This window comes from Bos grunniens, chromosome X (assembly GCF_055505025.1).
Source record: "Bos grunniens cultivar Pamir isolate PY7600 chromosome X, Bosgru_T2T1.0, whole genome shotgun sequence".
Lineage (NCBI taxonomy): Eukaryota > Metazoa > Chordata > Mammalia > Artiodactyla > Bovidae > Bos > Bos grunniens.
The window spans coordinates 55,823,593-55,849,630 of NC_141194.1; the positions used below are offsets into that span (position 1 = coordinate 55,823,593).

The window sequence follows — 26,038 nt, forward strand, 5'->3', positions numbered from 1 at the left end:
CTGTCCAGGGGCTGCTTTGAGGGACAGAAAAGTTGTCCATGGATAGCCTGCCTGAAAGGAGAGATTAGAATCCTAAATCCAGCTCAGTGGGGGACTGCTTTCACTGGATGAGAAGAGTTCATTAATTCCTTTCACAAAGATGTTATTGAGCAATTACTCTATGTCAAGCATTGTTCTTAGTGCTTTACCTGTACTAATTCCTTCAGTGTTCTCCATGGCCCTGAGTTAGGCAGTACTTAGCCCCGTGAGAAGGCAATGGCAACCCACTCCAGTACTCTTGCCTGGAAAATCCCATAGGAGGAGCCTGGTAGGCCACAGTCCATGGGGTCGCTTAGAGTCGGACACGACTGAGCGGCTTCACTTTCACTTTTCACTTTCATGCATTGGAGAAGGAAATGGCAACCCACTCCAGTGTTCTTGCCTGGAGAATCCCAGGGACGGTGGAGCCTGGTGGGCTGCTGTCCTTGGGGTCGCACAGAGTCGGACACGACTGAAGTGACTTAGCAGCAGCAGCAGCAGCCCTGTGGGAAGCTTGACAGTGAGATTTTGAGACTTGCTCCTGGCCACTCAGCTCCTAAGTGGCAGAGCTGTGAAAACTCAAGCTATTAACTGCTTTGCTCCATGGTTCCCTCCCCTGAAGGCTGCTGTGTAGTGATTTAATGAAAAGCCGGGGTTCTGCTTAGAAGAACTGACAAGAACTTAAACCAACTTTTAATAGATTCGATAGCAATCCCAAATGTCACATGAGGGTCTGCTTTACTGAACCAACGAAAGCCTTAAATGACCCCTAGAATGGGCCCTAATTTGATGAACGAATACCGCGTTCTTATCCCTGGCACAGCCTCGAGGCCTCAGTAAAGCATAAAGACATCTGTTCCTTCTAAAGCAGCCTGCTTCTGCAGCCAGATTTCACTTTCCCTTTGTTTTTCCTCCTACCAGCATATGTAGAACACCTGCTATTTGCAGTGCCCTGAAACTTAGCTGAGCGATGGGGTGTAGAGCTGGATGAGGGCTTGCTCCTCCCCTAGAAGAGTTCACTAGGCAGAAATGAAAATAATAATGATGATGATATGACACTTGATAAGAAACATTTATCGACCTCCTGACATGTACCCGGGTGGCCCTGTGCTGGGCAATGTTTAAAGGCCTGGGTGGCCCTGGAAGGGGAGGACAATGATCAGAGTAGGAAGCTGCTGCTGGGTGGTAATGGGTGAGGGCATCTGTTTTTTGTCCTAGTTTCACCAGTTCTTTGGATGGGATACTTCAAACTTTTCTTGAAATCTAGACACCGGCCTAGCCAGTCCCCATCCCCCCGCCCCCTAGTCATTTGGGCCAAGGTCTCAGCTGACAGGTGTCTCTTTCCCTGGCTGGCCTGGGGCACAGGTGTGTAATGGCTCTTGGGGAGAAGAGGAGACTAGAGACACAGTAGGCCCGGACAGACGGGAGTAGTGTGTGTGTGCACATGCACGCATGCATGTGTGTGAATACCTGAGGGTATCTCAGCTGCCTATACATGGTCCCAGCCACAAACACATGTATGTGAGCTCCACATGTGTCTTAGTATGTTACTTGCCTGGTTGTGTCTTGTGTCCACGGTTGCCTATCCAACTTGTATTTCCTTTTTGGCAACTGTCTGTTGGTCCCGTCTGCTTGTGCAGTCATCTCTATGGGGCTGTGTGTGTGTTCTCTGAGTGCTTCTGTGTCTCCTTTGTAATGCTCATGGGTGAGAAGTCTGTCTCTTCTCTGTGTGTCTGTCTCTGATGTCTGTGTGTCTTTCTTCTCTATCACCATGTTTGTGTCTCTACTCGTGAGTGACTGTAGGTGTGTATGCCCTATGTGTGCTTAGTCAATCAGTCGTGTCCAACTCTTTGCAACCCCATGGACTGTAGCTCGTCAGGCTCCTCTGTCCATGAGGATTCTCCAGGCAAGAATACTGGATTGTGTGTCCTAAGGATATTTCCTTTGGTGCAAGCAAATGCTCCTTTGTTTCTTCTTCAAAAAGTTTTAGGTGTATTTTCTGGATTTCCTCTTTGTAATGATAGTAAATGTACTTTCTGCATCCCTGTTTCTTCCGTTTGTGTGCCTATATGTGTGTTCTCCGTGCACATCTTCCCTGACTTAATTTGTGTAAATAGTTGTGTATACACAGCTGTGTCCACCTGTTTTCCTGAGTGCAGTTGTGCATGTATCTGTGACTACGGCTTCTCTGTCTCTACAATCGTGTCTGGCTGTGCGTACCTCTCTCTGTGACCACAGCTGTATGTGGTCACAGTTCATACACAAGTTCACATGCACAGAAGTATCACTATAGAGGCTGAACCTGAATGTTGGCCTCCAGGGTCGTCTGAACCTGCAATCATGTGTGTGGGAGGTGCTGGGACTGTGTATAATGTTGTTGGTTGTGTGGAATTGTATTTGTCTGTGTGCTCTGGCTCTGTGTGTGGCTGTGAGTCTGTGTGTGATTTGCCCATTGGTTCTCTTTCAAGTGGCCACGAGTCTGTGGGTGACGATGATATCTGTGAGTCTGCAGTAGCAGTAAAGCAGTGAGAGCCTATTCCTGTATCTGTCTGTTATCTCCGTGTGCAGCACTGAGGCTGTGGATGACGATACTTATAAGACTAAGTCCCTCTGCACAGCTGTCCCATCGCCTTGGCTCTCCATGTGCAGTCTGTGTGTGTTCGAATCAGTCAGCCTGTATTCTCTGTATGTGGCTGTGAGTCTACACAGGAGTTTGTGTACCTCTGTGGGTGGTGGTGAGTCTGCCTCCATCTCTAAGCCCCTGGATGGGGCTGTGATCCCTGAGTGTTCGAGAGTCCCTCTCCTGCTAAGGGGAAGGAAACGCCCCATCCCTCACCCTCCTCCCACTGCCAGTGGGGTGGAAGCCTCCAGGCTAGCTTTGAAGCCCTAGCCAGCCCCTGGCCTTTCCGGGAATTCTGTGCTCCCTGTGGGGGGCGGGCAGGTGGGTGGAGGGGCCAGGACAGAGGCTTCTTGTTCACCTGGGCCTCAAGCAGCCCAGTCAAGTGGGGCCCGGATCCCATGTATACGCTCCTGACTTCCTGCAGGAGACACATGCTTCGCCTGAAACAGACATGCTTGTCACATGCCCGAATGGAGTCAACACACAGACCCCTATTTAAGAGAGACAGACAGACAGTGGGGCTCCTCAGTTAGGGCATGGACAGGCTCCACCCAACGCCTAGGCTGGGGTCCAGGAATTCAGGGCGTGCCCAATTTACAGACAGCGTGTATCCACACTCTCCACCCAACTACAAATTCCCTCCTTGCCTCCCTCTGGGGACCCCCCCAAGATCTAGGGTCCTTTCTCCATTGGGCTGTCTGTCTGAGGTCAGCCTATGGTGGCCTGGCTGTGTCTCTCCCTGCACCTGTCCCACTGCTGTCCTCACATCTGTCTGTTCTTCTGCCTGAATCTGACTTTCTCTGCCTGTTGCCACCTGCCCCCATCTGTGTCTCTCAGCCTCAGCCACTTGCTCTGTCCCTTTGGGCCAGTGTGTCTGTTCCTAATCTATGTTTGTGGATGTGTCTGGCTGTGTCCACCTGTCCATCTGCATTTGTCCAGGAGCTTGCATGCGCCTCTCCCTGCCCACCGTTTCTGAGTCTTTCTCCCCTTACTGCCCAGCTGCCTATCACTCCCTCACACTCCCCGTGTCTTTCTATCCCTTCCTGTTTTCTGTCCTTGTGCTGTTTCTTCTGCCTGCTCGTCTCTATTTGAGATCATTTCTCTTCCTATCTCTGTCTCTCCTCCTGCCATCCATTCCATTCTGCCGTGTGTCTGACCTGAGTCAGTTCCCTCTGTCTGTCTTTTCCTCTCTCTAGATGTAGGTCTGTTCCTTTGATCTTTCAGTCCATCTCCACCGCCTGCCCGGGAAACCTCTGTTTACTTCAACGAGGGTTCAGATGAAGGGAGGCAACCCCTCTCGTTCCCCCACCCAGAACAAGAAGAGGGAAACTGAATTAAACTTAAAACTCTACAGGGAAAAAAAAAAAACAACAAACCGCGGGGCAGATGGAGCACTGGCAGTGCTGATTAGCCACCGACAAAACCCGAGGTGTTGATTGGTCAGAGGGCAGGCGAAGGCAGGGTCTGGCTGAGTGGGAGCCCTGCCGCCCGGTGGCGGGGTCCCAGAGCCCCAGTTCTGAGTTGCCGCTTCAAGAGCTGAGAGGAGCAGGGAGGTGAGGAGGGGGTGCTGGCCATCGAGGGGGCTCCTGAGATGCCAAGGCACGAACAGGGGTCCCGGGAGGGGGCTCAGGGGTTCCCTGGAGATTTTTTTAGTCCTAGTGAGGAATTAAATGGGAGGGGGGTCCTTTTGGTACCCAGATCCCAGGAAATGAATCCAGGAGTGGGTGGGAGTCTTGAAATGGTGCTCACACTTGACGATGGGGCTCCTTGAGAGCCTTCCCTGACCCACGGAGGGGATTCAGGGCTTGGGTAGGGGGTTTCCTGGAAGCAGTTTTAGTGATGATGGGGACCTTGAATGGGGTTTTCTGAGATACGGCATTCCCAGGAAGTGAGTTCAGGGCTGGGGGTTTCTTTAGAGACACTCTGTCCAGAAAAGGGGGACTCCAAGCTTGCATGGGGATTGCAGAGACACCCCACCCCAGGAAGTACATCAGGCACTGGGAGTGGGCTTTTGATGACTGTCTGAGGGACCTCTTCTCCTCATGAGGGGAAATTAGGGCTCAGGCGAGGTTCCTGAGACACCGCAAGTCCAGAAACAATCTCAAGCCTGGAAGTGTCTCTAAAGTGACTTCTACTAAAATAGGGGTATATAAGACTTGACAAAGGTCCTGGAGAATACCTCTGTAGTCCCTAGGAGGGGAATTAAATGGGAATCCCGGGGTCACTTCTATCCCTGGAAAGGGGTTCAGTTTGGAGAATTGCCTTTGGGCTCTATCGAGGATATTCAGAGTTGTGGCAGAGAGCAATTTGCCGTGTCCTGTCCCCGGCGGGGCTGGGGTCGCCGAGCCTGCCCCCCACCCCATCCCCAGCCCCTTCAACAGGTTGCATCAGCTCTTGCTCAGGCTGGCGGCCCAGGCGGGGAGGAGGGGGGTAGGGGGCGTTAGGAGGGGTGGGGCAGTCGGGTCGACACGTGTCCCTGTAAGGAGTGAGAGGCCTAACCACACGGTGAGGGTGGAGGGAAGGGGGAGGTGCTCAGGGGACCGGGGAAGGAGAGAAACCGAGAGTAAGAGAGAGTGAGTCTGGGGTCTGAGAGGAGAGGCTGTCCCCACTCCAGATGGCCATCTCGTCTGCTGAGGGGTCAGTATCTCTCATTCTGTCTCTGTCCCTACCCCTTTATCTCTAGTTGCCTTCTTTTTTTTCCGTGTCTCAATGAGTAAACTGTTGGCGTCTCTCCCTCTCTGATTCCCTTCTGTCTCTCTCCCTTCTCTTTCTCCCTCGGCCTCTCCCTCTTGTCTCCAATCCTCTCCACTTTCCTTCCTGTCTCTCTCATCCCTCTGTCCCTGTTCCCCTCGCCTCATCTGTGTTTCTGTTTCTGTATCTGTCCATTGCCATCAGAGCCTCAGTCCCCTTCATCTAGGTCGCCCCACTTTGCAAGCCACCCTGCTCCATAACTGACCACCCCACCCCATTTCTCTGCCCACAGGATGGAACTGCAGGATCCAAAGATGAACGGAGCCCTCCCTGGGAATGCTGTGGAGTGAGTCGGGGGCCCAATGGGTCAAGGTCAGAGGTCCGAATTACCTTCTCATCACCTCCTTAATTTCTCTGCCTATTCTACCTGCAGGCAGGAGCATGAGGGCTTCCTGCCCAGCCATAGTCCTTCTCCTGGGAGGAAACCGGCCCAGTTCATGGATGTGAGTGACCCCACAGGACCCATCCCAGTTGTATCTTGCCCAGCTCAGCCTCTCCCCTACTGCTCCCTCTTCCCCGGCTCTTCCCTTCTGCTGTTTTGCCTCTGGTCTCTGCCCCACACTCCCCTGTTCCTCTCTACTTCCAGCTGCTCCCCTCTAGATTCTCCCTTCCTTGCTCTCCCTTTCCCAGCTTCTTCCCATATTCAAATTATTTTCCTTCTGATGGCCCTTCCTGGGTTTCTCCCTGCCCCCATCACTTCTTCCCTAGCCTTTCCCAAGGCCCCAGCACTGGTCTCCGTCCCTAGTCTCCTTACCTGGTCCCCTCCCCATGTTCCCTGGGCCTTGCCCCTTACCAGCAGTTCGAGGGGAAGACATCGTTTGGAATGTCAGTGTTCAACCTCAGCAACGCCATCATGGGCAGCGGCATCCTGGGGCTGGCCTATGCCATGGCCCACACGGGGATCCTCCTCTTCCTGTGAGTCCTAGGCAGTCTGGGGTGGGGGCTGGGTGTTGTGGGGCCAGCCGGGAGGCCTGGAGGCCAAGTCCGAGCAGTGCCATCTGCCATAGGGCTTTGTTGCTGTGCATCGCTCTTCTGTCTTCGTACTCCATCCATCTCCTGCTGACCTGTGCTGGTGTTGTAGGTGAGACCCAGAGCTCACCTAGACCTTGGCCTCCAGACCCAAGACCGGCCCCTCAGAACTTGGATCCAGAACCCCAGACACCACACTCAAGTCTCTGGGCTCCAGACCCCAGACTGTACCCTGGGTCTCATACTTTATCTGGGCTCCCAGATTCCCAAGCCCCAATCCTCAGCCCTCAGTCTGACCATCAAAGCCTATTGCTCAGACCCTCCCTACTCCCAGACCACTCCACTCCACCCTCAGTCTCCAGCTTACTTAGCAAGGAAGCCAGCCCCACAACCCAAGACTACCCTCCCCCAGCTCCCAAGCTGCCACAGCCCCGGATCTCAGACTTCATTCCTACCATGGCTTCAGTGGAGTGAAGCCATGGTAGGACCCCCAGGACCCCCACTACCTACATCTGGCCCCCAACCTTCTCCCTGGCCACAGATCCTACCTGCCAGACTCCAGTCCCAAGCCCAATCCTAACTGCCTAACCCTCACCTTCAGCTCCGAGCAATGAGACCCAATCAGCCCAAGCCCCAGCTCCCTAGCTCCCAGGCTCTGGCCCTGGGAGGTTCTCCCACCCCTGGCCTGGCCTCCTGGACCCACAACCTGTCCCTTTCTGGTCCCCTCCCCTCCAGGCATCCGAGCCTATGAACAGCTGGGACAGAGGGCGCTGGGGCCTGCAGGGAAAGTAGTGGTGGCGGCGGTCATCTGTCTGCACAATGTTGGGGGTGAGCACTCTGAGAGGTGGGGGTCAGCTTGGGGGAAGAGGGTGGGCTGAGGTGGGCTTCCCCAGGCTGGGGTGGGAGGGAGATGAGGGGAATGCTTCTGCTTACACCTGCCCCCACCTGCACCAGCCATGTCCAGTTACCTGTTCATCATCAAATCCGAACTTCCCCTGGTTATCGCCACTTTCCTGGACATGGACCCTGAGGGGTGAGTGTGCAACACCCCTTGGCTCTGACCCACAGGCCACTGATTCTGCCTGTGGGGTCTGGCTGCTAGCTTCAACTCTATGTCCGGCTGACTCCCAGGTCTTCTATTTTTGAGGCTGTTGGGCAGGCCAGTTTGGGCAGACTGCGATTCCTGTGTACTGTGATGCTAGCAGTATGTGTGATTGCTCTGGCTAGTGGAGTCCAGTAACACCACATGTTGATTTTTGTGACTGTTCTGGCTGACTCCATGTGTCCAGTGTACTCTCATGTTGACCCTGTGGCTACGCCTATCCAGTAGACCTAAATCCTGTCCATGGGTTTGATTCTGTGACTCTTGCACTGGCAGATTCTCTGGCCATCTGTATGCTAGCTGACTACAGCTGTGTCCTGTGTGCTGTGACTCCAGCCATGTGTGTTTGACATTTGCTTACTCCGACTTTCTCTGGCCGGTGGATTCAGTTTGATTCTGGGTCCATTAGGCCTGGCTGAATCTGTCTAGGTATAAGTGTATGGTCACTGACTCCAGCAGAGTACGTGCACGTGTTTGTGCAGTGTACCATGGCACCAGCTATGTATACATGTGCCTGCTCAGTCACTCAGTCGTGTTGGACTCTGTGACCTCGTGGACTGTAGCTTATTCGGGCTCTTCTGTTTGTGGAATTTTCCAGGCGAGAATACTGGAGTGGGTTGCTGTTTCCTACTCCAATGTATAAATGATTTGTGTTTAACTCTCTGTGTTTAACGTGGTTACCATTGTTCTGGCAAATTCTTTCTGGCTGTTTGTGTGTGAGCCTCAACTGTGAGTATATATGTTTTCTGTATTATGGTTCCAACCATGTATGTTTGCCTGTTCTGAGTATATATCCAGCCAATTGTGTGTTTAATTCTGCATCTGTCTGTTGGCTGAATCTTTTCAGTTGTTTGTTTATGATAGCTGATTCTGGGTATCCTCTTAGATCTTTGGTTTGATCCTGAAGCCATTCAGGTAGCTAACAGTCTATGTGACTAGATGTGTCTCATTATTATAATTAGCTCCCACTGCATATATGACCAGTGGTGCTTTGTTGGTTTGTAACTGTGTGTCTAGTAGGAAGAGAATATGTGAATGCCCAGAACATATTAAGCACTATTTAATAAAATTCTTTGAGGAAATGAACAATTGTTCAGCCAATTCTGTATTAACAGACTATCCTGCCTGGACACCTCCCTCCAATATCTGTACAGATCCCTCTCTTTCTTTGAGCTTGGTTCCAACAGCATGGGCAGCTGGCTAATTCTGTCTCAGTTTCCATCTTTGACTCTGGCCAAATCGGCTCAACTACTTTCAAGTGCTCAACAAACCTTGAGTTGTTCAAACAATCACACATATGTGTTTCTGACTTTTTGTCGAGTCTGCAGATCATCAAGAGATCATCAGACTGTTGTTCTACCTGTTAGACATACCAGGGTCATGATTCACTCTGTGTCTGGTACCTTGTGTTGGACACTGTGAATCTGGCTGTTGTGGGCTGTTGTTTGCCCATCTGACTGTATGTCCACTTGAGGTCTGATGACACAGTTTGTCCAGCTATGTGTGTGTTCCCAGCTATATCCCTCTGACAGTGTGTGGCTGATAGTCTGATAATCTGTCTGGCTGTTTCTGTCATTCCTGTTGTGCCATTTGTCCCTGTAACCACCTGTAGGGGTCAGCTCATCTCTCCTGACTGTGTGCAGAAACCTGTCTGGCTGTCTTCTATGAGTGTCTGCTTGACAGTTTTCTTTGGTAGGCAGTTAGTCATTATGTTTGCCTGTCTCCTTAGGGACTGGTTCTTGAAGGGAAACCTCCTTATCATCATTGTCAGTGTTTTAATCATCCTGCCACTGGCCCTCATGAGACACTTGGGTAAGAGGCTTCCTGCCTTGGTCATTTGGATGGTGGAGTTAGAGAAGGGGAGCCAGATTCAAAGAATCTCAATTTTCAAGGGCTGTGGAATACCAGGGGAGAGCTTGTTTCATGTGGGTTTTAACAGATGAATAGGAGTTTGTCAAGTGTTGGGGGGCTGGTCCAGGTGGAAGTTTGTGCAAAGTGTGGCAAAATTGGGGTGAAGGGGCCTTGAATTTAAGGTCAGACTAGGGGGTTGATATTTGCTTGGGGGGGTTCCCTTGATTTCTGAGACTCTGTATATTGCCCCTTGCAGGCTACCTGGGGTATACCAGTGGTCTCTCTCTGACCTGTATGCTGTTTTTCCTCATTTCGGTGAGTCTGAGGGAGAAGGACATGCAAAAGTACAGAAAAGGTTTGGGGCATTGGGACATAGCCTTCCCCATGACCTCACTTCCCCACCCTCCCTCCTCCAGGTCATCTATAAGAAGTTCCAGCTTGGCTGCACTGTAGGCCACAATGGAACAGCAGTGGAGAGCAAGAGCTCCCCAAGCCTTCCCATCCATGGGCTCAACACAAGCTGTGAGGCCCAGATGTTCACAGCTGACTCACAGGTTGGTGTGCTGGCATATGTCTATGCCTTGCACTCTACGCAGGTCCTCTGGTTTTGTCCCACACTGCACTCTGCTCAGAGTGGAGCCAGGTATTGGACATCAGGGGCTTCCATGCGTCTGATGTGGAAGGCAATGGTGGAGCTGGGGGGGTGGGGAGGAGAAGATGGAGCCCTTATACTCTAATCTCTTGTACTTGGACCATTCCCCCAGATGTTCTACACAGTGCCCATTATGGCTTTTGCCTTTGTCTGCCACCCTGAAGTGCTGCCCATCTACACAGAACTCTGCCGGTGAGTGGGCAGGCAAGTGGGCATGGGTGATAGGGCAGCAGGTGGGGTGATAGTCATAATGCCTATCATGGTCCTGGTACTGTACAGCTCGATTGTGGCCAGATTGTGCCAAGGAAGGGGTTTGAGGTGGCCAGGAGGGCTTGGGGGATGCAACACAGTGACTGTTCACTAATTGGGGCTTAAGTATTCTACCCTTTTAACATCCAGTATAAGTGTGAATGGACAAATGGAGAGGCTGAGATCAGATGAAGGGGTGGCATATGTGGATGGGATGGGGGAGATGGAGAAGGTCAGATGGAGAGGGATATGGATGTGCAAAGGAAGGGCAGGGATGATATGATGATGGGAGGAATGTATGAATGATCAATCAGGGGGACAGTGTGGATAATCAGAATGGAGGGAGAGGCTGTGACAGTCAAATGAAAAAGAGAGACAGAGATGGTCAAAGAGATAGGCAGAGTTGGTTATATGGGGTTAGAGGGATGGATAGAGAAGGGAGGCGTGGCTAATACAGGGGAGGCAGAGATGGGCATCTCAGCGTGTACTAGCTGAACATCAGCTCTGGGAAGACTCTAGAGGATGGGGGCTGGTTTGGAGGGGCCTGGACCAAGTCCACGGGTCTGGACATGACAGTTCTATGACCTCTATACCTCAGGCCCTCCAAGCGCAGAATGCAGGCTGTGGCCAACGTGTCCATTGGGGCCATGTTCTGCATGTATGGGCTCACAGCGACCTTTGGATACCTCACCTTCTACAGTGAGTGCGGCTGGGGCCAGGGCTGGGTAGAGAGCTAGGGTGGGGACTGGGTAGATTACTAAGCAGGAGCCTCAGCACTTTCCCTGCATGCTTTCAGACCCCTCGGTTTCCAAAGGGACTATACACACCCTGCATGGAGATTTTGTCACTGTCTGTGTGTGTGTGTGTGTATGTGTGTGCACACATATATGTTTCTGGGACACTGGTCCTGGTGCTTCAATCACATCCCATCTCCTGTGTCCCATGTCCCAGGCAGCGTGGAGGCGGAGATGCTGCACATGTACAGCCAGCATGACCTGCTCATCCTCTGTGTGCGTCTAGCGGTGCTGCTCGCTGTGACTCTCACGGTGCCAGTTGTGCTGTTCCCTGTATGTTGGGGGCAAGAGTGGGCCTACAGGGTGGAGGGGCATGGATGGATGGGTAGAGCGTTAGGCAGGAATGTTTGGATGGAGGGTGGAGGTAGGAGTGGATGGATGGATGGATAGAGGAGGCTGGGATGGACAGACAGGGAAGATAGAGTTGTCAGATGGACAGAGAAGGCTAAAATAGATGGTCAGACACAAGGGGGACATGGATGGCAGAGTATAAAGAATCAGAAGAACAGGGTTGTCGTTTCGAGGGAGAAGGCACAGATGTCTGACTAGACAGAAGAGGGAAGCAGGAATAGACAGAGGGTAGAGGCATAGGTAGATGGATATTCAAGATGAAGAAACAGGGATGGACAGATAAAGGATGGAGACAGAAGTAGTGAGGTGTAGGAGGGACAAGGCTCCCTGATGGAGAGGTTGGCTGAGCAGACAGAGGAGGGAGATGGAAGTCATCAGATGAGGAGAGAGGGGCAGGGACCTCAGGGTGGAAGGACATGTGGGTGGTCAGGAAGGATGAGGCAGACATAGTTGGATAGAGGAGGACAAGATTTCAGACAGTGAGTGGAAGCATAGATGGATGATCACCCAGAAGGGTCACAGACTGTCAAGCAGAAGGGATGCAGGATGCTCATGTAGAAGGTGGAGGCACAGATGGATGGTCAGACAGAATGGAGGTAGAGTCAGATGGAGGAGAAATCAGGGGTCTCAGACTATGGGTGGTGTTAGAGACAGATAAATACATAGAAGGGGAGGCAGTGCTTGAGCCCTGACCCTCATCCTACTGTACTCTGGTCACAGATCCGCCGGGCTCTGCAGCAGCTACTTTTTCCAAGCAAGGCCTTCAGCTGGCCACGCCATGTGGCCATAGCACTGATCCTGCTTGTCTTGGTCAATGTTCTTGTCATCTGTGTGCCAACCATCCGGGATATCTTTGGGGTTATCGGTCTGTATCCCCAGCCCTAGTCCCAGACCCCACATAATATGGGCCTTGTACCCCAATCTTACATTGCTTCTTTCCTTCCTGCTTGTCCTTCAGGGTCTACCTCAGCCCCCAGCCTCATTTTCATCCTTCCCAGCATCTTCTACCTCCGCATTGTGCCCTCTGAGGTGGAGCCCCTCTACTCCTGGCCCAAGATCCAGGTGAGCATTCCAGGGGAGGGCTGGGGAAAGAGGGAGCATTCTGAAGAGGGAGCATTCAAAGATGGCTAAAGGTTGAAGGAACATTTTCAAGAGGGGGCTTGGAGCAGAGAGGGCAGATGGTCTAGAAGAATGAAGAAGATTGTCATAGGAAGAGGCTGAGCAGACAGAGCACAAGAAGAGTTTGAGAAGACAGCAAGCACTTAAGAAGGGGCTGGTGTGGAGGAAGCATTCTTCAGACAGATGGAAGGAGCACTATTAGGAGAAGTTTGGAACATTTTCAAGGAAGATGGGGGAGAGTACTCCCTGAAGAATTTTAGGAAGACGGAAGGAGGAGTCACAGGAAGGGGTTGGTTTTAAAGGAGAGAGAGCAGAAAAGGAGGATCAGGAATGAATGCAGCACTCCCTGGAGGGGATGGAGGAGCTTGGGTGTAGGTACACACCCAGCCCCATCTTTTCTCCCTCTCACCCACAGGCTCTGTGTTTTGGTGTCTTGGGGGTCCTCTTCATGGCGATCAGCCTAGGTTTCATGTTTGCCAACTGGGCCACAGGCCAGAGCCATGTATCTGGACACTGACCAAGCCCTGCTTCACCTGGGCCCCAGTGTGCATCCACCCGTGCACGTGGAGGGAGATGGACTGCTCTCCCGGTTCCCATCAACATAGCCACAGGCTGAAGAGTGGTTCACTCCCTTCTTCCTCAGGGGATGCCAAGCTCAGATCATGACTCTAACCCCAACCCCAACCCTACAGGAGGAGGAGGAGGAGGCTAGGCCCTTAGGGAACCCCTGCCCAGTCCAGTCTTTTCTGCCTCCTCCTTGTAGAAGCTGTTTGTCAGGATCACCGTTGAGCTAAAGGGGAAGAATAAAGATGCTAAATTGCAACTCTATCATCAGTATTTCATTTCTTTCCGGCACTTCTTAGGGGAGCCTTCCCAGGTTCACATTGGTAAATGACAGGAGGACTGTAGCGGCTCTTATCTGTTCACCCACTTCTCTGCCCTTCAGTAGCTGGCTACAAAACTCACATAGATCCCTTCACTGGCTCACTCAGGAAACATCTCCCAGAGCCTACTGGCAACCAGGTGCTGTTCTAGGGTGCTGGGGGTATAGCAGCAGATCGAGCAGACAATAATCCCTGAAGTTGAACAAAAAATCCCTGAAGTTACACAAGAAAGGGCAAAATATGACCTGCCAGCCAAATTCAGCCCACTGACTTTTTGTTTATCCCCAAGCTAATAATAATGGTTTACACATTTCTAAGTGATTGGAAAAAAAAATCAAAAGAAGAATTTGTGACAGTTGAAAATTAACATGAAATTCAAACCTCAGTGTCTTCAAATAAAGCTTCATTGAAACTGTCACACTCCTGGTACAGGCCACCAAAACAAACAAACAAACAATACAGTCACGCTTGCTCATTTACACACTGATGATGGCTCTTTAGTGTTACAACAGCAGAGATGAGGAGTTACAAGGGAGACCACAGAGCTCACAAAGCCTAAGCTATTTATTATCTGGCCCTTTTCAGGAAAAAATTGCTAAATCTCTGATCTAGCTGAAGAGAGGAAAACAGATAAAGAGGAGCACTATGAGGAAAATGAGTGTAATGCTGGGATTGGTGGGGGGGCGGGCAATCAGGGAGACCTTATAGAGGAAAGGAAAAGGAGCTGGGTCCTTGATTGACTAGAAGGAGCAAGTCAAGTTTCAGGTAGAGGAAGCAGCCAGTGCAGAGGCCCTGAGGTAGGAGCAAGCATGGCAGGTCCAAGGAGGAACCAGGGTGGCCATTTTGCTCTCCCATCAACCAATGACACCACAGTCTTGCCAGCAGACTGTTAGGAGACATAGACATTTACCTCACTAATAAGTGAAAAATTCACATGTGTCTCTTTCAGTTTAATTCAGTCACTCAATCATGTCTGACTCTTTGCGACTCCATGGACTGCAGCATATCAGGCTTCTCTGTCCATCACCAACATGCAGAACTTACTCAAACTCACGTGCATCAAGTGGGTGATTGCATCCAACCATCTTGTCCTCTGTCATCCCCTTCTCCTCCAGCCTTCAGTCTTTCCCAGCATCAGGGTCTTTTCCAGTGAGTCAGCTCTTTGCATCAGGTGGCCAAAGTACTGGAATTTGAGCTTCAGCATCAGTCCTTCCAATGAATATTCAGGACTGATTTCCTTTAGGATTGACTGATTGGATCTCCTTGGAGTCCAAGTGACACTCAAGTCTTCTCTAACACCACAGTTCAAAAGCATCAATTCTTAGGCGCTCAGCTTTCTTTATGGTCCAACTCTCACATCCATACATGACTACTGGAAAAACCATAGCTTTGACTAGACAGACCTTTGTCAGCAAAGTAATGTCTCTGCTTTTTAATATGCTGTACAGGTTGGTCATAGCTTACCTTCCAAGGAGCAAGTGTCTTTTAATTTCATGGCTGCAATCACCATATGCAGTGATTTCGGAGCCCAAATAAACAAAGTCTGTCACTGTTTACATTGTTTCCCCATCTATTTGCCATGAAGTGATGGGACCAGATACCATGATCTTAGTTTTCTGAATGTTGAGTTTTAAGCCAGCTTTTTTATTCTCCTCTTTCACTTTCATCAAGAGGCTCTTTAGTTCTTCTTCACTTTCTGCCATAAGGGTGGTGTCATCTGCATATCTGAGGTTATTGATATTTCTCTCGGCAATCTTGATTACAGCTTGTGCTTCATCCAGCCAGGCATTTCGCATTCTGTACTCTGCATATAAGTTCAATAAGCAAGGTGACAATATACAGCCTTGATGTACTCCTTTCCCAATTGGGAACCAGTCTGTTGTTCCATGTCCGGTTCTAACTGTTGCTTCCTGACCTGCATACAGACTTCTCAAGAGGAAGGTCAGGTGGTCTGGTATTCCCATCTGTTAAGAATTTTCCACAGTTTGTTGTGATCCACACAGTCAAAGGCTTTAGCATAGTCAATAAAGCAGAAATAGATGTTTTTCTGGAACTCTCTTGCTTTTTCAATGATCCAGCAGATGTTGGCAATTTGATCTCTGGTTCCTCTGCCTTTTCTAAATCCAGCTTGAACATCTGGAAGTTCGCGGTTCATGTATTGTTGAAGCCTGGCTTGGAGAATTTTGAGCATTACTTTGATAGCATGTGAGATGAGTGCAATTGTGCAGTAGGTTGATCATTCCTTGGCATTGCCTTTCTTTGGGATTGGAATGAAAACTGACCTTTTCCAGTCCTGTGGCCACTGCTGAGTTTTCCAAATTTGCTGGCGTATTGAGTGTAGCACTTTCACAGCATCTTTTAGGATGTGAAATAGCTCAACTGGGATTCCATCACCTCCACTAGCTTTGTTCGTAGTGATGCTTTCTAAAGCCCACTTGACTTCTCATTCCAGGGTGTCTGGCTCTAGGTGAGTGATCACACCATCATGGTTATGTGTGTCATGAAGATCTTTTTTGTATAGTTCTTCTGTGTATTCTTGCCACCTCTTCTTAATATCTTCTGCTTCTGTTAGGTCCATACCATTTTTGTCTTTTATTGTGCCCATCTTTGCATGAAATGTTCCCTTGGTATCTCTAATTTTCTTGAAGAGCTCTCTAATCTTTCCCATTCTATTGTTTTCCTTATTTTTTTGCATTGATCACTGAGGAAGGTTTTCTTATCCTTCCTTGCTATTCTTTGGAACTCTGCATTCAAATGAGTATATCTTTCCTTTTCTCCTTTGCCTTTTGCTTTATGAAAGATTTCACTTTATGTGTTTATTTATGAAAAAAGTTTTCAGATGTTTAAGAGACATTCATTTGTCTTCTCAGATAATTTTTCTACATCTATAAGCCACTGCTGCTGCTGCTGCTAAGTCGCTTCAGTTGTGTCTGACTCTGTGCGACCCCATAGACGGCAGCCCACCAGGCCCCCCCCCCCCGCCCCCGTCCCTGGGATTCTCCAGGCAAGAACACTGGAGTGGGTTGCCATTTCCTTCTCCAATGCATGAAAGTGAAAAGTGAAAGTGAAGTTGCTCAGTCATGTACGACTCTTCGTGACCCCATGGACTGCAGCCTACCAGGCTCCTCCGTCCGTGGGATTTTCCAAGCAAGAGTACTGGAGTGGGGTGCCATTGCCTTCTTCACTATAAGCCACTACAGTTTTATAATCTTTTCTCTCCTCTCTATATTTGGAAATGGGGCAGTTGACTAGAGTTGATTACTTCTGTATACTCCTTGTTTCACTGTTCCTTCCTTCCTGCCACTAAAGTTAAGCTCAACAAGCTTGCTTTTTAATAATAAACTAACTTTAAATCCCAGTGCCTGGCCCTAAAAAATGTTCATCTTCATGTTGAACCTTAAGATCATCCTCTCAATAAGCACTCTTGCAGAGTGAAACTTAAAAATTTTGATGAAGTCTGATTTATCTATTTTTTAGTGGGTTGCACTTTCAGTGTCATGTTTATGAACTCTTCAGCATGCCCAGTTTTAAATTTTTATGTTTTACATTTAAATCTATGACCCATTTGAATTACTTTTTGTGTTAGGTATGAGATTTAGGGGGCTTCCCAGGTAGGGCTAGTGGTAAAGAACCCACCTGACAGTGCAGGAGACATAAGAGACATGGGTTCAATCCCTGGGTTGGGAAGATCCCCTGGAGGAAGGCTTGGCAACCCACTCCAGTATTCTTGCCTGGAGAATCCTACAGACAGAGGAGCCTGGCAGGCTACAGTCCATGGGGTCGCACAAAGTCAGACATGACTGAAGCAACTTAGCACACACATGAGGTTTAGTTCAATGTTCTTTTGGGGGAGCCTATGGATATCCAGTTGCTTCAGCAAAATTTCTTAAGACAATACTTCTTCCACTGAATCACTTTTGTAATTTTGTAGAAAAATAAAAAATAAGTGTGCGACTATTTCTGGGTTTTCTATTTTGTTCTGTTGATCTACATGTTTATTTTCTACCCAACATTACATTTTTGACTTCTTCAAATTTGGTTGAGTGATTCCTCCCATGTTGGAGGGAGGAACATTTTCCAAGTTGTTTTTAGCTATTCTAGTTCTTTTGCCTTTCCATATAAATTTTAGAATAATCTTGTCTATATCTATAATATTTCTTGAATTTTTATAAGAATTGCATCAATCTGAACATCAAAGTGTGGATATACTTTTGTATATACTTTTGTGGATATCAAGTGTTTGATATCTGTATATCAAACCTTTACTATGTTGAGTCTTCTCTGGATCTTTTCCTCAATGGTTTGTAGTGCTCAGTATATAAGTTTTATACATGTATTATTAAATTTATACCTAATTGTTTCATTTTCTTTGCAGCAATTATAAATGGTATTATGTTTTTGGGGCTTCCCTTGTGGCACAGTGGTAAAGAATTCACCTGCAATACACGAGACTCGGGTTCAATCCCTGACTTGGGAAGATCCCCTGGAGAAGGGCATGGCTACCCACTCCAGTATTCTTGCCTGAGAAATACCATGGACAGAGGAGCCTGGTGGGCTACAGTTTATGGGGTCTCAAAGTGTTGGACACAACTTAGTGACTAAAGAACAAATTATGTTTTAAATTTAAGTCTTCATTGCTCACCATTCCCACTATTAATATCAATATTAGTCAATATTGAACTAGACATCATGCCCATTGCAATAAGAGGGGTAAGTATTTTAAAATGATGGTAATCATGTTATTTTTTCAGATGATGAGGTTATCTACTTAGGAGAACCAAGAAAATCAACAAAGTATTAGAATTAGAAAAAGAATTCAGTAAGTTGTCATGCACACAAAATAAATATCCAAAAATCAATTTGTATTCCTACCTCTCAGAAATAATCAGATAGAAATTACAATGGGGAAAAATATTCTGCTTACAACAACCACAAAATGGTAAAAAAAAAACAAACTCACTAAGAATAAACTGAATCAGAAATATTCTTCTTTCTAAATTCCATATCATATAAGAAACAAATCTTTCTAAATTCCATATCATATAAGAAACAAATCACCAGTCCAGGTTTGATGCAGGATACAAGGATGCTTGGGTCTGGTACACTGGGATGACCCAGAGGGATGGTATGGGGAGGGAGGTGGGGGGGGGTTCAGGTTGGGGAACACGTGTACACCTGTGGCAGATTCATGTTGATGTATGGCAAAACCAATACAATATTGTAAAGTAAAAAAAAAATAATAATAATAAAAGGAAAAAAAAAGAAATATTCATGACTATAGTAACAGCACTATAAAACTGAACTCAAGGACAGAAAAGAAAATGGGAATAAATTTACAGAAATATTCTATTTCTGAATGAGAAGATTCTTTATTGTACAGATGTCATTTCTGATATCTATTTTATACACTTTCTATTTACTGCAAGTTTCTACTTAATGCAATTTTTAAACAAAATCCATGTGAGATTTTCTTTGGATTATGACTTACTTTTTGAATTATGTCAGACTGATTCTAAAGTTTGCCGGTGGAAAACCAGGTGGCAACAGAATAAATTTATGAGAATAGCCAAGAATTATTTTTAGTTTTCCTAAATTATTTGAAATTTAGACAAGTTTGAAACACTTTTATTTATTATTTTATTTATTTATTTTTTTTTACTTTACAATATTGTGTTGGTTTTGCCATACATCAACATGAGAAAATACTCAGATATACAGGCCTGAATTCTTTTTTTAATTGGAATATAATTGACATATAGCATTATATCAGTTTCAGGTGTACAACATAATGATTTAATGTTTGTATATATTGTGAAATGATTACCACAATAAGTCAACATTCATCATCACACATAGTTACAATTTTTTTCTTGTGATGAAAACTTTTAAGATCAATTCTCTTAGCAACTCTCAAATATACAATATGTATTTTAGCTATAGTCACCATGCTGTATATTACACCATCAGGATTTATCTATTTTATAACTAAGATTTTTTTAAAAACTAAAGAATAGTAGAGTGTTCTTGCCTTAGCAAATGTTGTCCAGTTCAGTTCAGTCGCTCAGTCGTGTCCGACTCTGCGACCCCGTGAATCACAGCACGCCAGGCCTCCCTGTCCATCACCAACTCCCAGAGTTCACTCAAACTCATGTCCATAGAGTCGGTGATGCCATCCAGCCATCTCATCCTCTGTCGTCCCCTACTTCTCCTGCCCCCAATCTCTCCCAGCATCAGAGCCTTTTCCAATGAATCAACTCTCTGCATCAGGTGGCCAAAGTATTGAAGTTTCAGCTTCAGTATCAGTCCTTCCAATGAACACCTAGGACTGATCTCCTTTAGGATGAACTGGCAGGATCTCCTTGCAGTCCAAGGGACTCTCAAGAGTCTTCTCCAACACCACAGTTCAAAAGCATCAATTCTTCGGCGCTCAGCTTTCTTCACAGTTCAACTCTCACATCCATACATGACCACTGGAAAAACCATAGCCTTGACTAGACGGACCTTTGTTGGCAAAGTAATGTCTCTGCTTTTGAATATGCTATCTAGGTTGGTCATAACTTTCCTTCCAAGGAATAAGCGTCTTTTAATTTCATGGCTGCAATCACCATCTGCAGTGATTTTGGAGCCCCCCAAAATAAAGTGTAACACTGTTTCCACTGTTTCCCCATCTATTTCCCATGAAGTGATGGGACCAGATGCCATGATCTTCGTTTTCTGAATGTTGAGCTTTAAAAGCCAACCTTTTCACTCTCCTCTTTCACTTTCATCAAGAGGCTTTTTAATTCCTCTTCACTTTCTGCCATAAGGGTGGTGTCATCTGCATATCTGAGGTTATTGATATTTCTCCCGGCTATCTTGATTCCAGCTTGTGCTTCTTCCAGGGATCAAGACCATCCCCATGGAAAAGAAATGCAAAAAACCAAAATGGCTGTCTGAGGAGGCCTTACAAATAGCTGTGAAAAGAGGAGAAGCAAAAAGCAAAGGAGAAAAGGAAAGATATAAGCATCTGAATACAGAGTTCTGAAGAATAGCAAGGTGAGATAAGAAAGCCTTCCTCAGTGATCAATGCAAAGAAATACAGGAAAACAACAGAATGGGAAAGACTAGAGATCTCTTCAAGAAAATTAGAGATACCAAGGGAACATTTCATGCAAAGATGGGCTCCATAAAGGACAGAAATGGTATGGACCTAACAGAAGCAGAAGATATTAAGAAGACGTGGCAAGAATACACAGAAGAACTGTACAAAAGAGATCTTCATGACCCAGATAATCATGATGGTGTGATCACTCACCTAGAGCCAGACATCCTGGAATGTGAAGTCAAGTGGGCCTTAGAAAGCATCACTTCGAACAAAGCTAGTGGAGGTGATGGAATTCCAGTTGAGCTATTTCAAATCCTGAAAGATATGTTGTGAAAGTGCTGCACTCAATATGCCAGCAAATTTGGAAAACTCAGCAGTGGCCACAGGACTGGAAAAGGTCAGTTTTCATTCCAACCCCAAAGAAAGGCAATGCCAAAGAATGCTCTAACTACTGCACAATTGCACTCATCTCACACGCTAGTAAAGTAATGCTCAAAATTCTCCAAGCCAGGCTTCAGCAATACGTGAACCGTGAACTTCCTGATGTTCAAGCTGGTTTTAGAAAAGGCAGAGGAACCAGAGATCAAATTGCCAACATCTGCTGGATCATGGAAAAAGCAAGAGAGTTCCAGAAAAACATCTATTTCTGCTTTATTGACTATGCCAAAGCTTTTGACTGTGTGGATCACAATATACTGTGGAAAATTCTAAAAGAGATGGGAATACCAGACCACCTGACCTGCCTCTTGAGAAACCTATACACAGGTCAGGAAGCAACAGTTAGAACAAATGTTGAGATGTACTTTAAAATCAGTAAGGGGCCTGGAACAATGTGTTAGGCAGAATAAGTGCCCCACCTGCTAGGGTGTCCATATCCTTACGCCCAGAACCTGGGAATTAAAATTGCAGGTGGAATTAAGTTTGCTAAACTTTAAAATAGATTATCCTGGATTATCTGGGTGGGTCCAAGGTAATCACAAGGGCCTTTACAAGTGGAAGGTGGAACCAGGAGTCAGAGAAAGAGATATGGTGACAGAACCAGGGTCAGAGAGATATTATGTGTTGGCTTTGTGGATGATGGAAAGGGGACCATGAGCCAAGGAATGAGGGCAACCTCTAGAAGCTGGAAAGGACAAGACAGTGGTTTTTCTTCTGGAGCCCCACGAAAAGAACACATCCCTGGGAATACCTTGATTTTAGCCCAGTGAGACTCATTTTGGATTTCTGATGAATAGAGGTATAAGAGAATAATTTTGTGTTAAGCCACTAAGTATGTGGTAATTTGTTATAACAGCAAGAGAAATCTAATATCCAGAGAAATAATTAGTGAAACAAGCTGATCAATATACAAAACTTTTGCATGCATTTCCAAACGTGGGCAAAAGATAGATTGTATATGTTTTTTAAAATTAGAGGTTTAAATATGAAAATTTAAAGTTGTAAAAAACTAGAAGAAAATTTTGGAAAATATTATGATAAATCTTCAGGTGACATAGCATTTCTTGTCATTACACCAATGCTAAGAGGAATAAATCTGACATATTTAAGATGCAAAATTAAAGTGCTACCTAAGTCAAATGACACCATAGACAACGATTTGAAAAGCAAATTTGAGGGGAAATGTTGAAACATATTTTGGGTGGTGGGTAGTGATTTAGTTGTTAAGTCATGTTCGACTCTTGGAACCAACTGAGCCACCAGGGAAGCCTGAAACATGTTGTAGGAGAGGGAAAAAAATCTTTTCCTTCTACCATTCTATGTTCTTGGCTGGGGCTCTGTAACAAGACAGATTAATAAGAGAAAAACAAGTGCAATTTTATTAATATGTGTAAATCATATACAGATGGGAGAAACTCAGAGATGAGTAACTCAAAGGGATGGTTAGAGCTTGGATTCACATGGGAACCTGGCCTAAAACAAAGGAAAGAGGAGTTTGGGGCTACTGGATGAGAGGAAAGGTATTGGAAAGTGACAAGGCAAGTATGGTAAACAAGGATAAGATTTGTTATGCAGATTTAAGTCAGTGCTTTCTCTGTGGATAAGAATTTCTAATGATTTAGTCATCCTTCTCTTCTTAGCTCAGAGAGAGGGTGACATTCTTACAAATGGAGATTTCCTTTATAAATGTAAATTTCCCATACAAAAGAATAACTTCTACTCTCTCTCTAGAACTTCCCTAGTGTCTGTTGTTTCTCAAAATGATCAGCTTAAAGTAATCTATGCCAAAGAGGCATATTTTGGGGTGGCACATTCTATTCTCCTACAATATGCAACAAATTAAAAATAACTGTCCTTAATAGATAACAAAGCTTTAGAAAATCAATAAGAGAAGCTGGAGCAAACCAATGGAAAAAATGTGTTTGGGCAATGACATTACTTCACAGTATACCACAAAGAGATTAAGAAGTAGAAAGTATGAAAGGAAAAAAGATAAAGCTAATGGAGAATAGATGCTGAAAGTTTCAACATTCATCTAATAGGAGTTCCAGACATAGAGAATAGAAAAGCTGGAAAGGAAGGCAGGCAATACATGAAGAAATAATGTTCTAGAATTTTCTGAGCTGAGAGGAGAAACTTCAAACTGAAAAGAAACATTAAGTTCTGAGCATGATTCAAACACACATACATGCATATGTGTGCACACACACATATGTGAAATAAAAATTTTAAGTTAAAAATAAAGTCCCAAAAGGGGAAAATTCTGAAAGTTTCCAGAGAGAAAACTGAGAGAATATGATGATGTTTTTCAAAGAGCTGATGAGAAATAACTTTGAACTTAGATTTCTAGATCCAGCCAAAATAATCCAGATGAGAACAAAAACATTTCAGAAAATTTATCAGACACCCTTTCTGAAAGGATGATTTGGGTATGTGATTCAGCAAGAAGGAAAATACATGAATTTAAGAGGAAGAAGGGGGTTCCAATGAAGCAATGGTGAGGGGGGAAACAGTAAAATTTACTGAAAAAAATCTAAAATAAGTTTGATTGTAAATTTAAAAAATTACAGTCTTGAAATACAATTCAGCTAATATCAACATGTAAGATGAGGGGAGGGACAGGAAAGAAGATAAAAGTTCTTGTGTTGTTTAAAGGGATGGGTATGGGAGAGTGTTGCAGACCTGTGCTTCAGAGGGGAAAGTTGTTTCCACCTGGAGCACTTGTAAATATTGGATTGGCCTCTGATGGACAGAATTGTCATGTTTTTAATGAAGCATGGCTTGTGCTGAACAAGACAAGCTGGGTCAAGCATTTGAAGATTCTTTTGAAGTACTGAGGCAGCATTCAACTGGAGACTTTCAGTACTCCTCAGATTACAAAAATTACCTGGCTTTTATCAACCACCGTTCTCATATCAGAGGAAATTCCAACAGCTATGGTTTGCAGCCTGCAGAGGAACCCATCTATAATTGGAGAACAGTAACAAACAGTGCTACGGACCTCTATTTTGAAGGAAATATTCATCAATCTCTGCAGAACATCCCCAAAAACCAGCTGGTACAACCTGCTCTTCTCCAGCAAAAGGGAGGAAAAGGCAGGAAGAAGCTCTGACTGTTTGAATACCTTCATGAATCCCTATGTAATCCAGAGATGGCATCTTGTATTCAGTGGATAGATCAAACCAAAGGCATCTTTCAGTTTGTATCAAAAAACAAAGAAAAACTTGCCCAACTCTGGGGAAAAAGAAAAGGCAACCGGAAGACCATGACTTATCAGAAAATGGCCAGAGCACTGAGGAATTATGGAAGAACTGGGGAAATCATCAAAATCCGGAGAAAGCTAACTTACCAGTTCAGTGAGGCCGTTCTCCAAAGACTGTCTGCACCTTATTTCTTGGAAAAAGAGATCTTCTATTCACAGTATATTCAACCTGATCAAGGATATCTCAGTTTAAATAACTGGAATGCAAATTATAATTATACATATGCCAATTACCATGAGCTAAGTCACCCTGATTGCTAAATACACTCTTACATTTCATAATTTTCTGACATCAGAAGTCTCTACAAGTTTTAGGATTTTTCTCTAAAAGCAAATACTGAAAAAAACACTTCATGATTGTTATCTTCTATGACATAGCATATAATCTATACTAACTTGGGGAGAAATTTTGCCAGTGAACAGCTCTTTAGAATGATTGTCCCATTTGAAAGTATAGACTAAATGTCCTTCCTCTTACTAGTAACTATGCAATTATTTCTTTCTAGATTAATAAAGCCAGTGGAGACCGTTTGATTTGCATATTGATTAAACATTATTTTCTTGTCACTCAGACCAAAAAAAAAAATCACTTTAGCATATATCCAATAACTTTAGCAACAGAACAAAAACTGATTGCCTGTGATAGTGTTCCTGCTAAATTATATTCAGGGCTTTAAAAATTTCAGTGGCTAAAACTAGAACTACTATATGATCCAGCAATTCCACTCCTGGGTATATATCCAAAGAAAATGAAAACACTAATTCAAAAAGATACAAAAATTTTTTTTTGGCTGCACTGTGTGGCTTGTCAGATATCAGTTTCCCAACCAGGCCTTTGCAGTGACAATGCCAGATCCTAACCACTAGACTACCAGGGAACTCCCATAGTGACATTATTTACAATAGCCAAGATATGGAAGCAACCTTCTAGCCAACAGGTGAATAAAGGAGATGTGGTATACACACACATAGAATATTACTTTGCCACAAAAGTGAAATCTTGCCATTTGCAACATGGATGGACCTAGAGGATATTAAGCTTACTGCAATAAGTCAGACAGAGAAAGACAAATAATATATGTTACCATTTATATGTAGAATCTAAAAATTGAAACAAATGAAAATAATGAAATAGAAACAGACTTAAAGATATAGAGAACAAACTAGTTACCAGTAGGGGGAGGGCTGGGGGGAGGGGAGCAAGATAGGCATAGAGGATTAAGAGGTACAGACTACTAAATATAAAACAAAAAAGATACAAGAATGTAATGTACAACACAGGGAATGTAGCCAACATTTTATAATAGCTTTGAATAGAGTATAACCTAGAAAAATATTGAATCACTATGTAGTACATCTGAAACTAATATAATATTGTAAATCGACTATATTTCTATAAAATAAATAAAGATTTAAAAAATAAAAAAAAATAAAATAAAGGGATGGGTATGAAAACATTTACCTCAGATTGGGACTTGAACCCACGTGGCTGGGACTCAAACCCAGTCAAAACCCTGTTTGGGACTCGAACCCAGCCAAAATCCATAGTACCTGATTTCAGGACCTAATGTAGCTCAGGTTCTTGATGTCTCACTGCAGAAAGAATTCAGGGAGAGACAAAGTGATAGATAAGAAGTGGATTTATTCAGATACAGAGAGAAGCACACTCCACAGGCAGAGTGTAGGCCATCACAGAGGGTGAGTGTGGCCCCGAAATTTGGAGAGGTTAGTTTTTATAGGCTGGGTAATTTCACATGTGAAAGAGTGGGAGGATTATTCTAAATATTTTTGGGAGGGGGCAGAAATTTCCAGGATTTGGGCCACAGCCCACTCCCTGGTTTTTTAACAGTGCCTTGGAACCGTCGACATTCTAGGAATCAGCGAACTAAAATGG

The 26,038-nt window shown here is 45.5% G+C and overlaps 1 protein-coding gene and 1 pseudogene across 9 annotated transcripts; both read left to right on the forward strand.

Moving 5' to 3' along the window:
• The first annotated feature begins 3,721 nt into the window (after window positions 1–3,721).
• Window positions 3,722–13,304, forward strand: SLC38A5 (solute carrier family 38 member 5). Of its 9 annotated transcripts, none has more exons than XM_086386337.1 (16): window positions 3,722–4,191; window positions 5,622–5,675; window positions 5,763–5,832; window positions 6,186–6,304; window positions 6,397–6,470; window positions 7,094–7,186; window positions 7,313–7,391; window positions 9,190–9,272; window positions 9,568–9,626; window positions 9,728–9,865; window positions 10,076–10,155; window positions 10,811–10,911; window positions 11,164–11,279; window positions 12,078–12,222; window positions 12,316–12,419; window positions 12,892–13,304. In XM_086386337.1, exons 2-16 carry the CDS (start codon window positions 5,623–5,625, stop codon window positions 12,991–12,993), a joined length of 1,416 nt encoding a protein of 471 aa, XP_086242463.1. In that variant the 5' UTR covers window positions 3,722–4,191; window position 5,622; the 3' UTR covers window positions 12,994–13,304. The 9 variants fall into 9 exon arrangements, with proteins under 9 accessions (XP_086242463.1, XP_086242464.1, XP_086242467.1 ...); XM_086386338.1 differs by having other exon boundaries at window positions 4,060–4,191; window positions 6,189–6,304; XM_086386335.1 differs by lacking the exon at window positions 3,722–4,191 and adding an exon at window positions 5,089–5,275.
• Window positions 13,305–23,546: 10,242 nt separating this feature from the next.
• LOC147340442 (transcription factor Spi-C pseudogene) lies at window positions 23,547–24,662 on the forward strand (annotated as a pseudogene).
• The last annotated feature ends 1,376 nt before the right edge of the window (window positions 24,663–26,038 follow it).

Excerpts from the sequence above, each read along its gene's own strand:
- SLC38A5 (XM_086386335.1), top strand. The coding sequence starts at position 5,253 with ATGGCCATCTCGTCTGCTGAGGG. Across the intron at positions 6,471-7,093 it reads GACCTGTGCTGGTGTTGTAG|GCATCCGAGCCTATGAACAG; the intron begins GTGAGACCCAGA and ends CCTCCCCTCCAG. Across the intron at positions 9,866-10,075 it reads TGTTCACAGCTGACTCACAG|ATGTTCTACACAGTGCCCAT; the intron begins GTTGGTGTGCTG and ends CCATTCCCCCAG.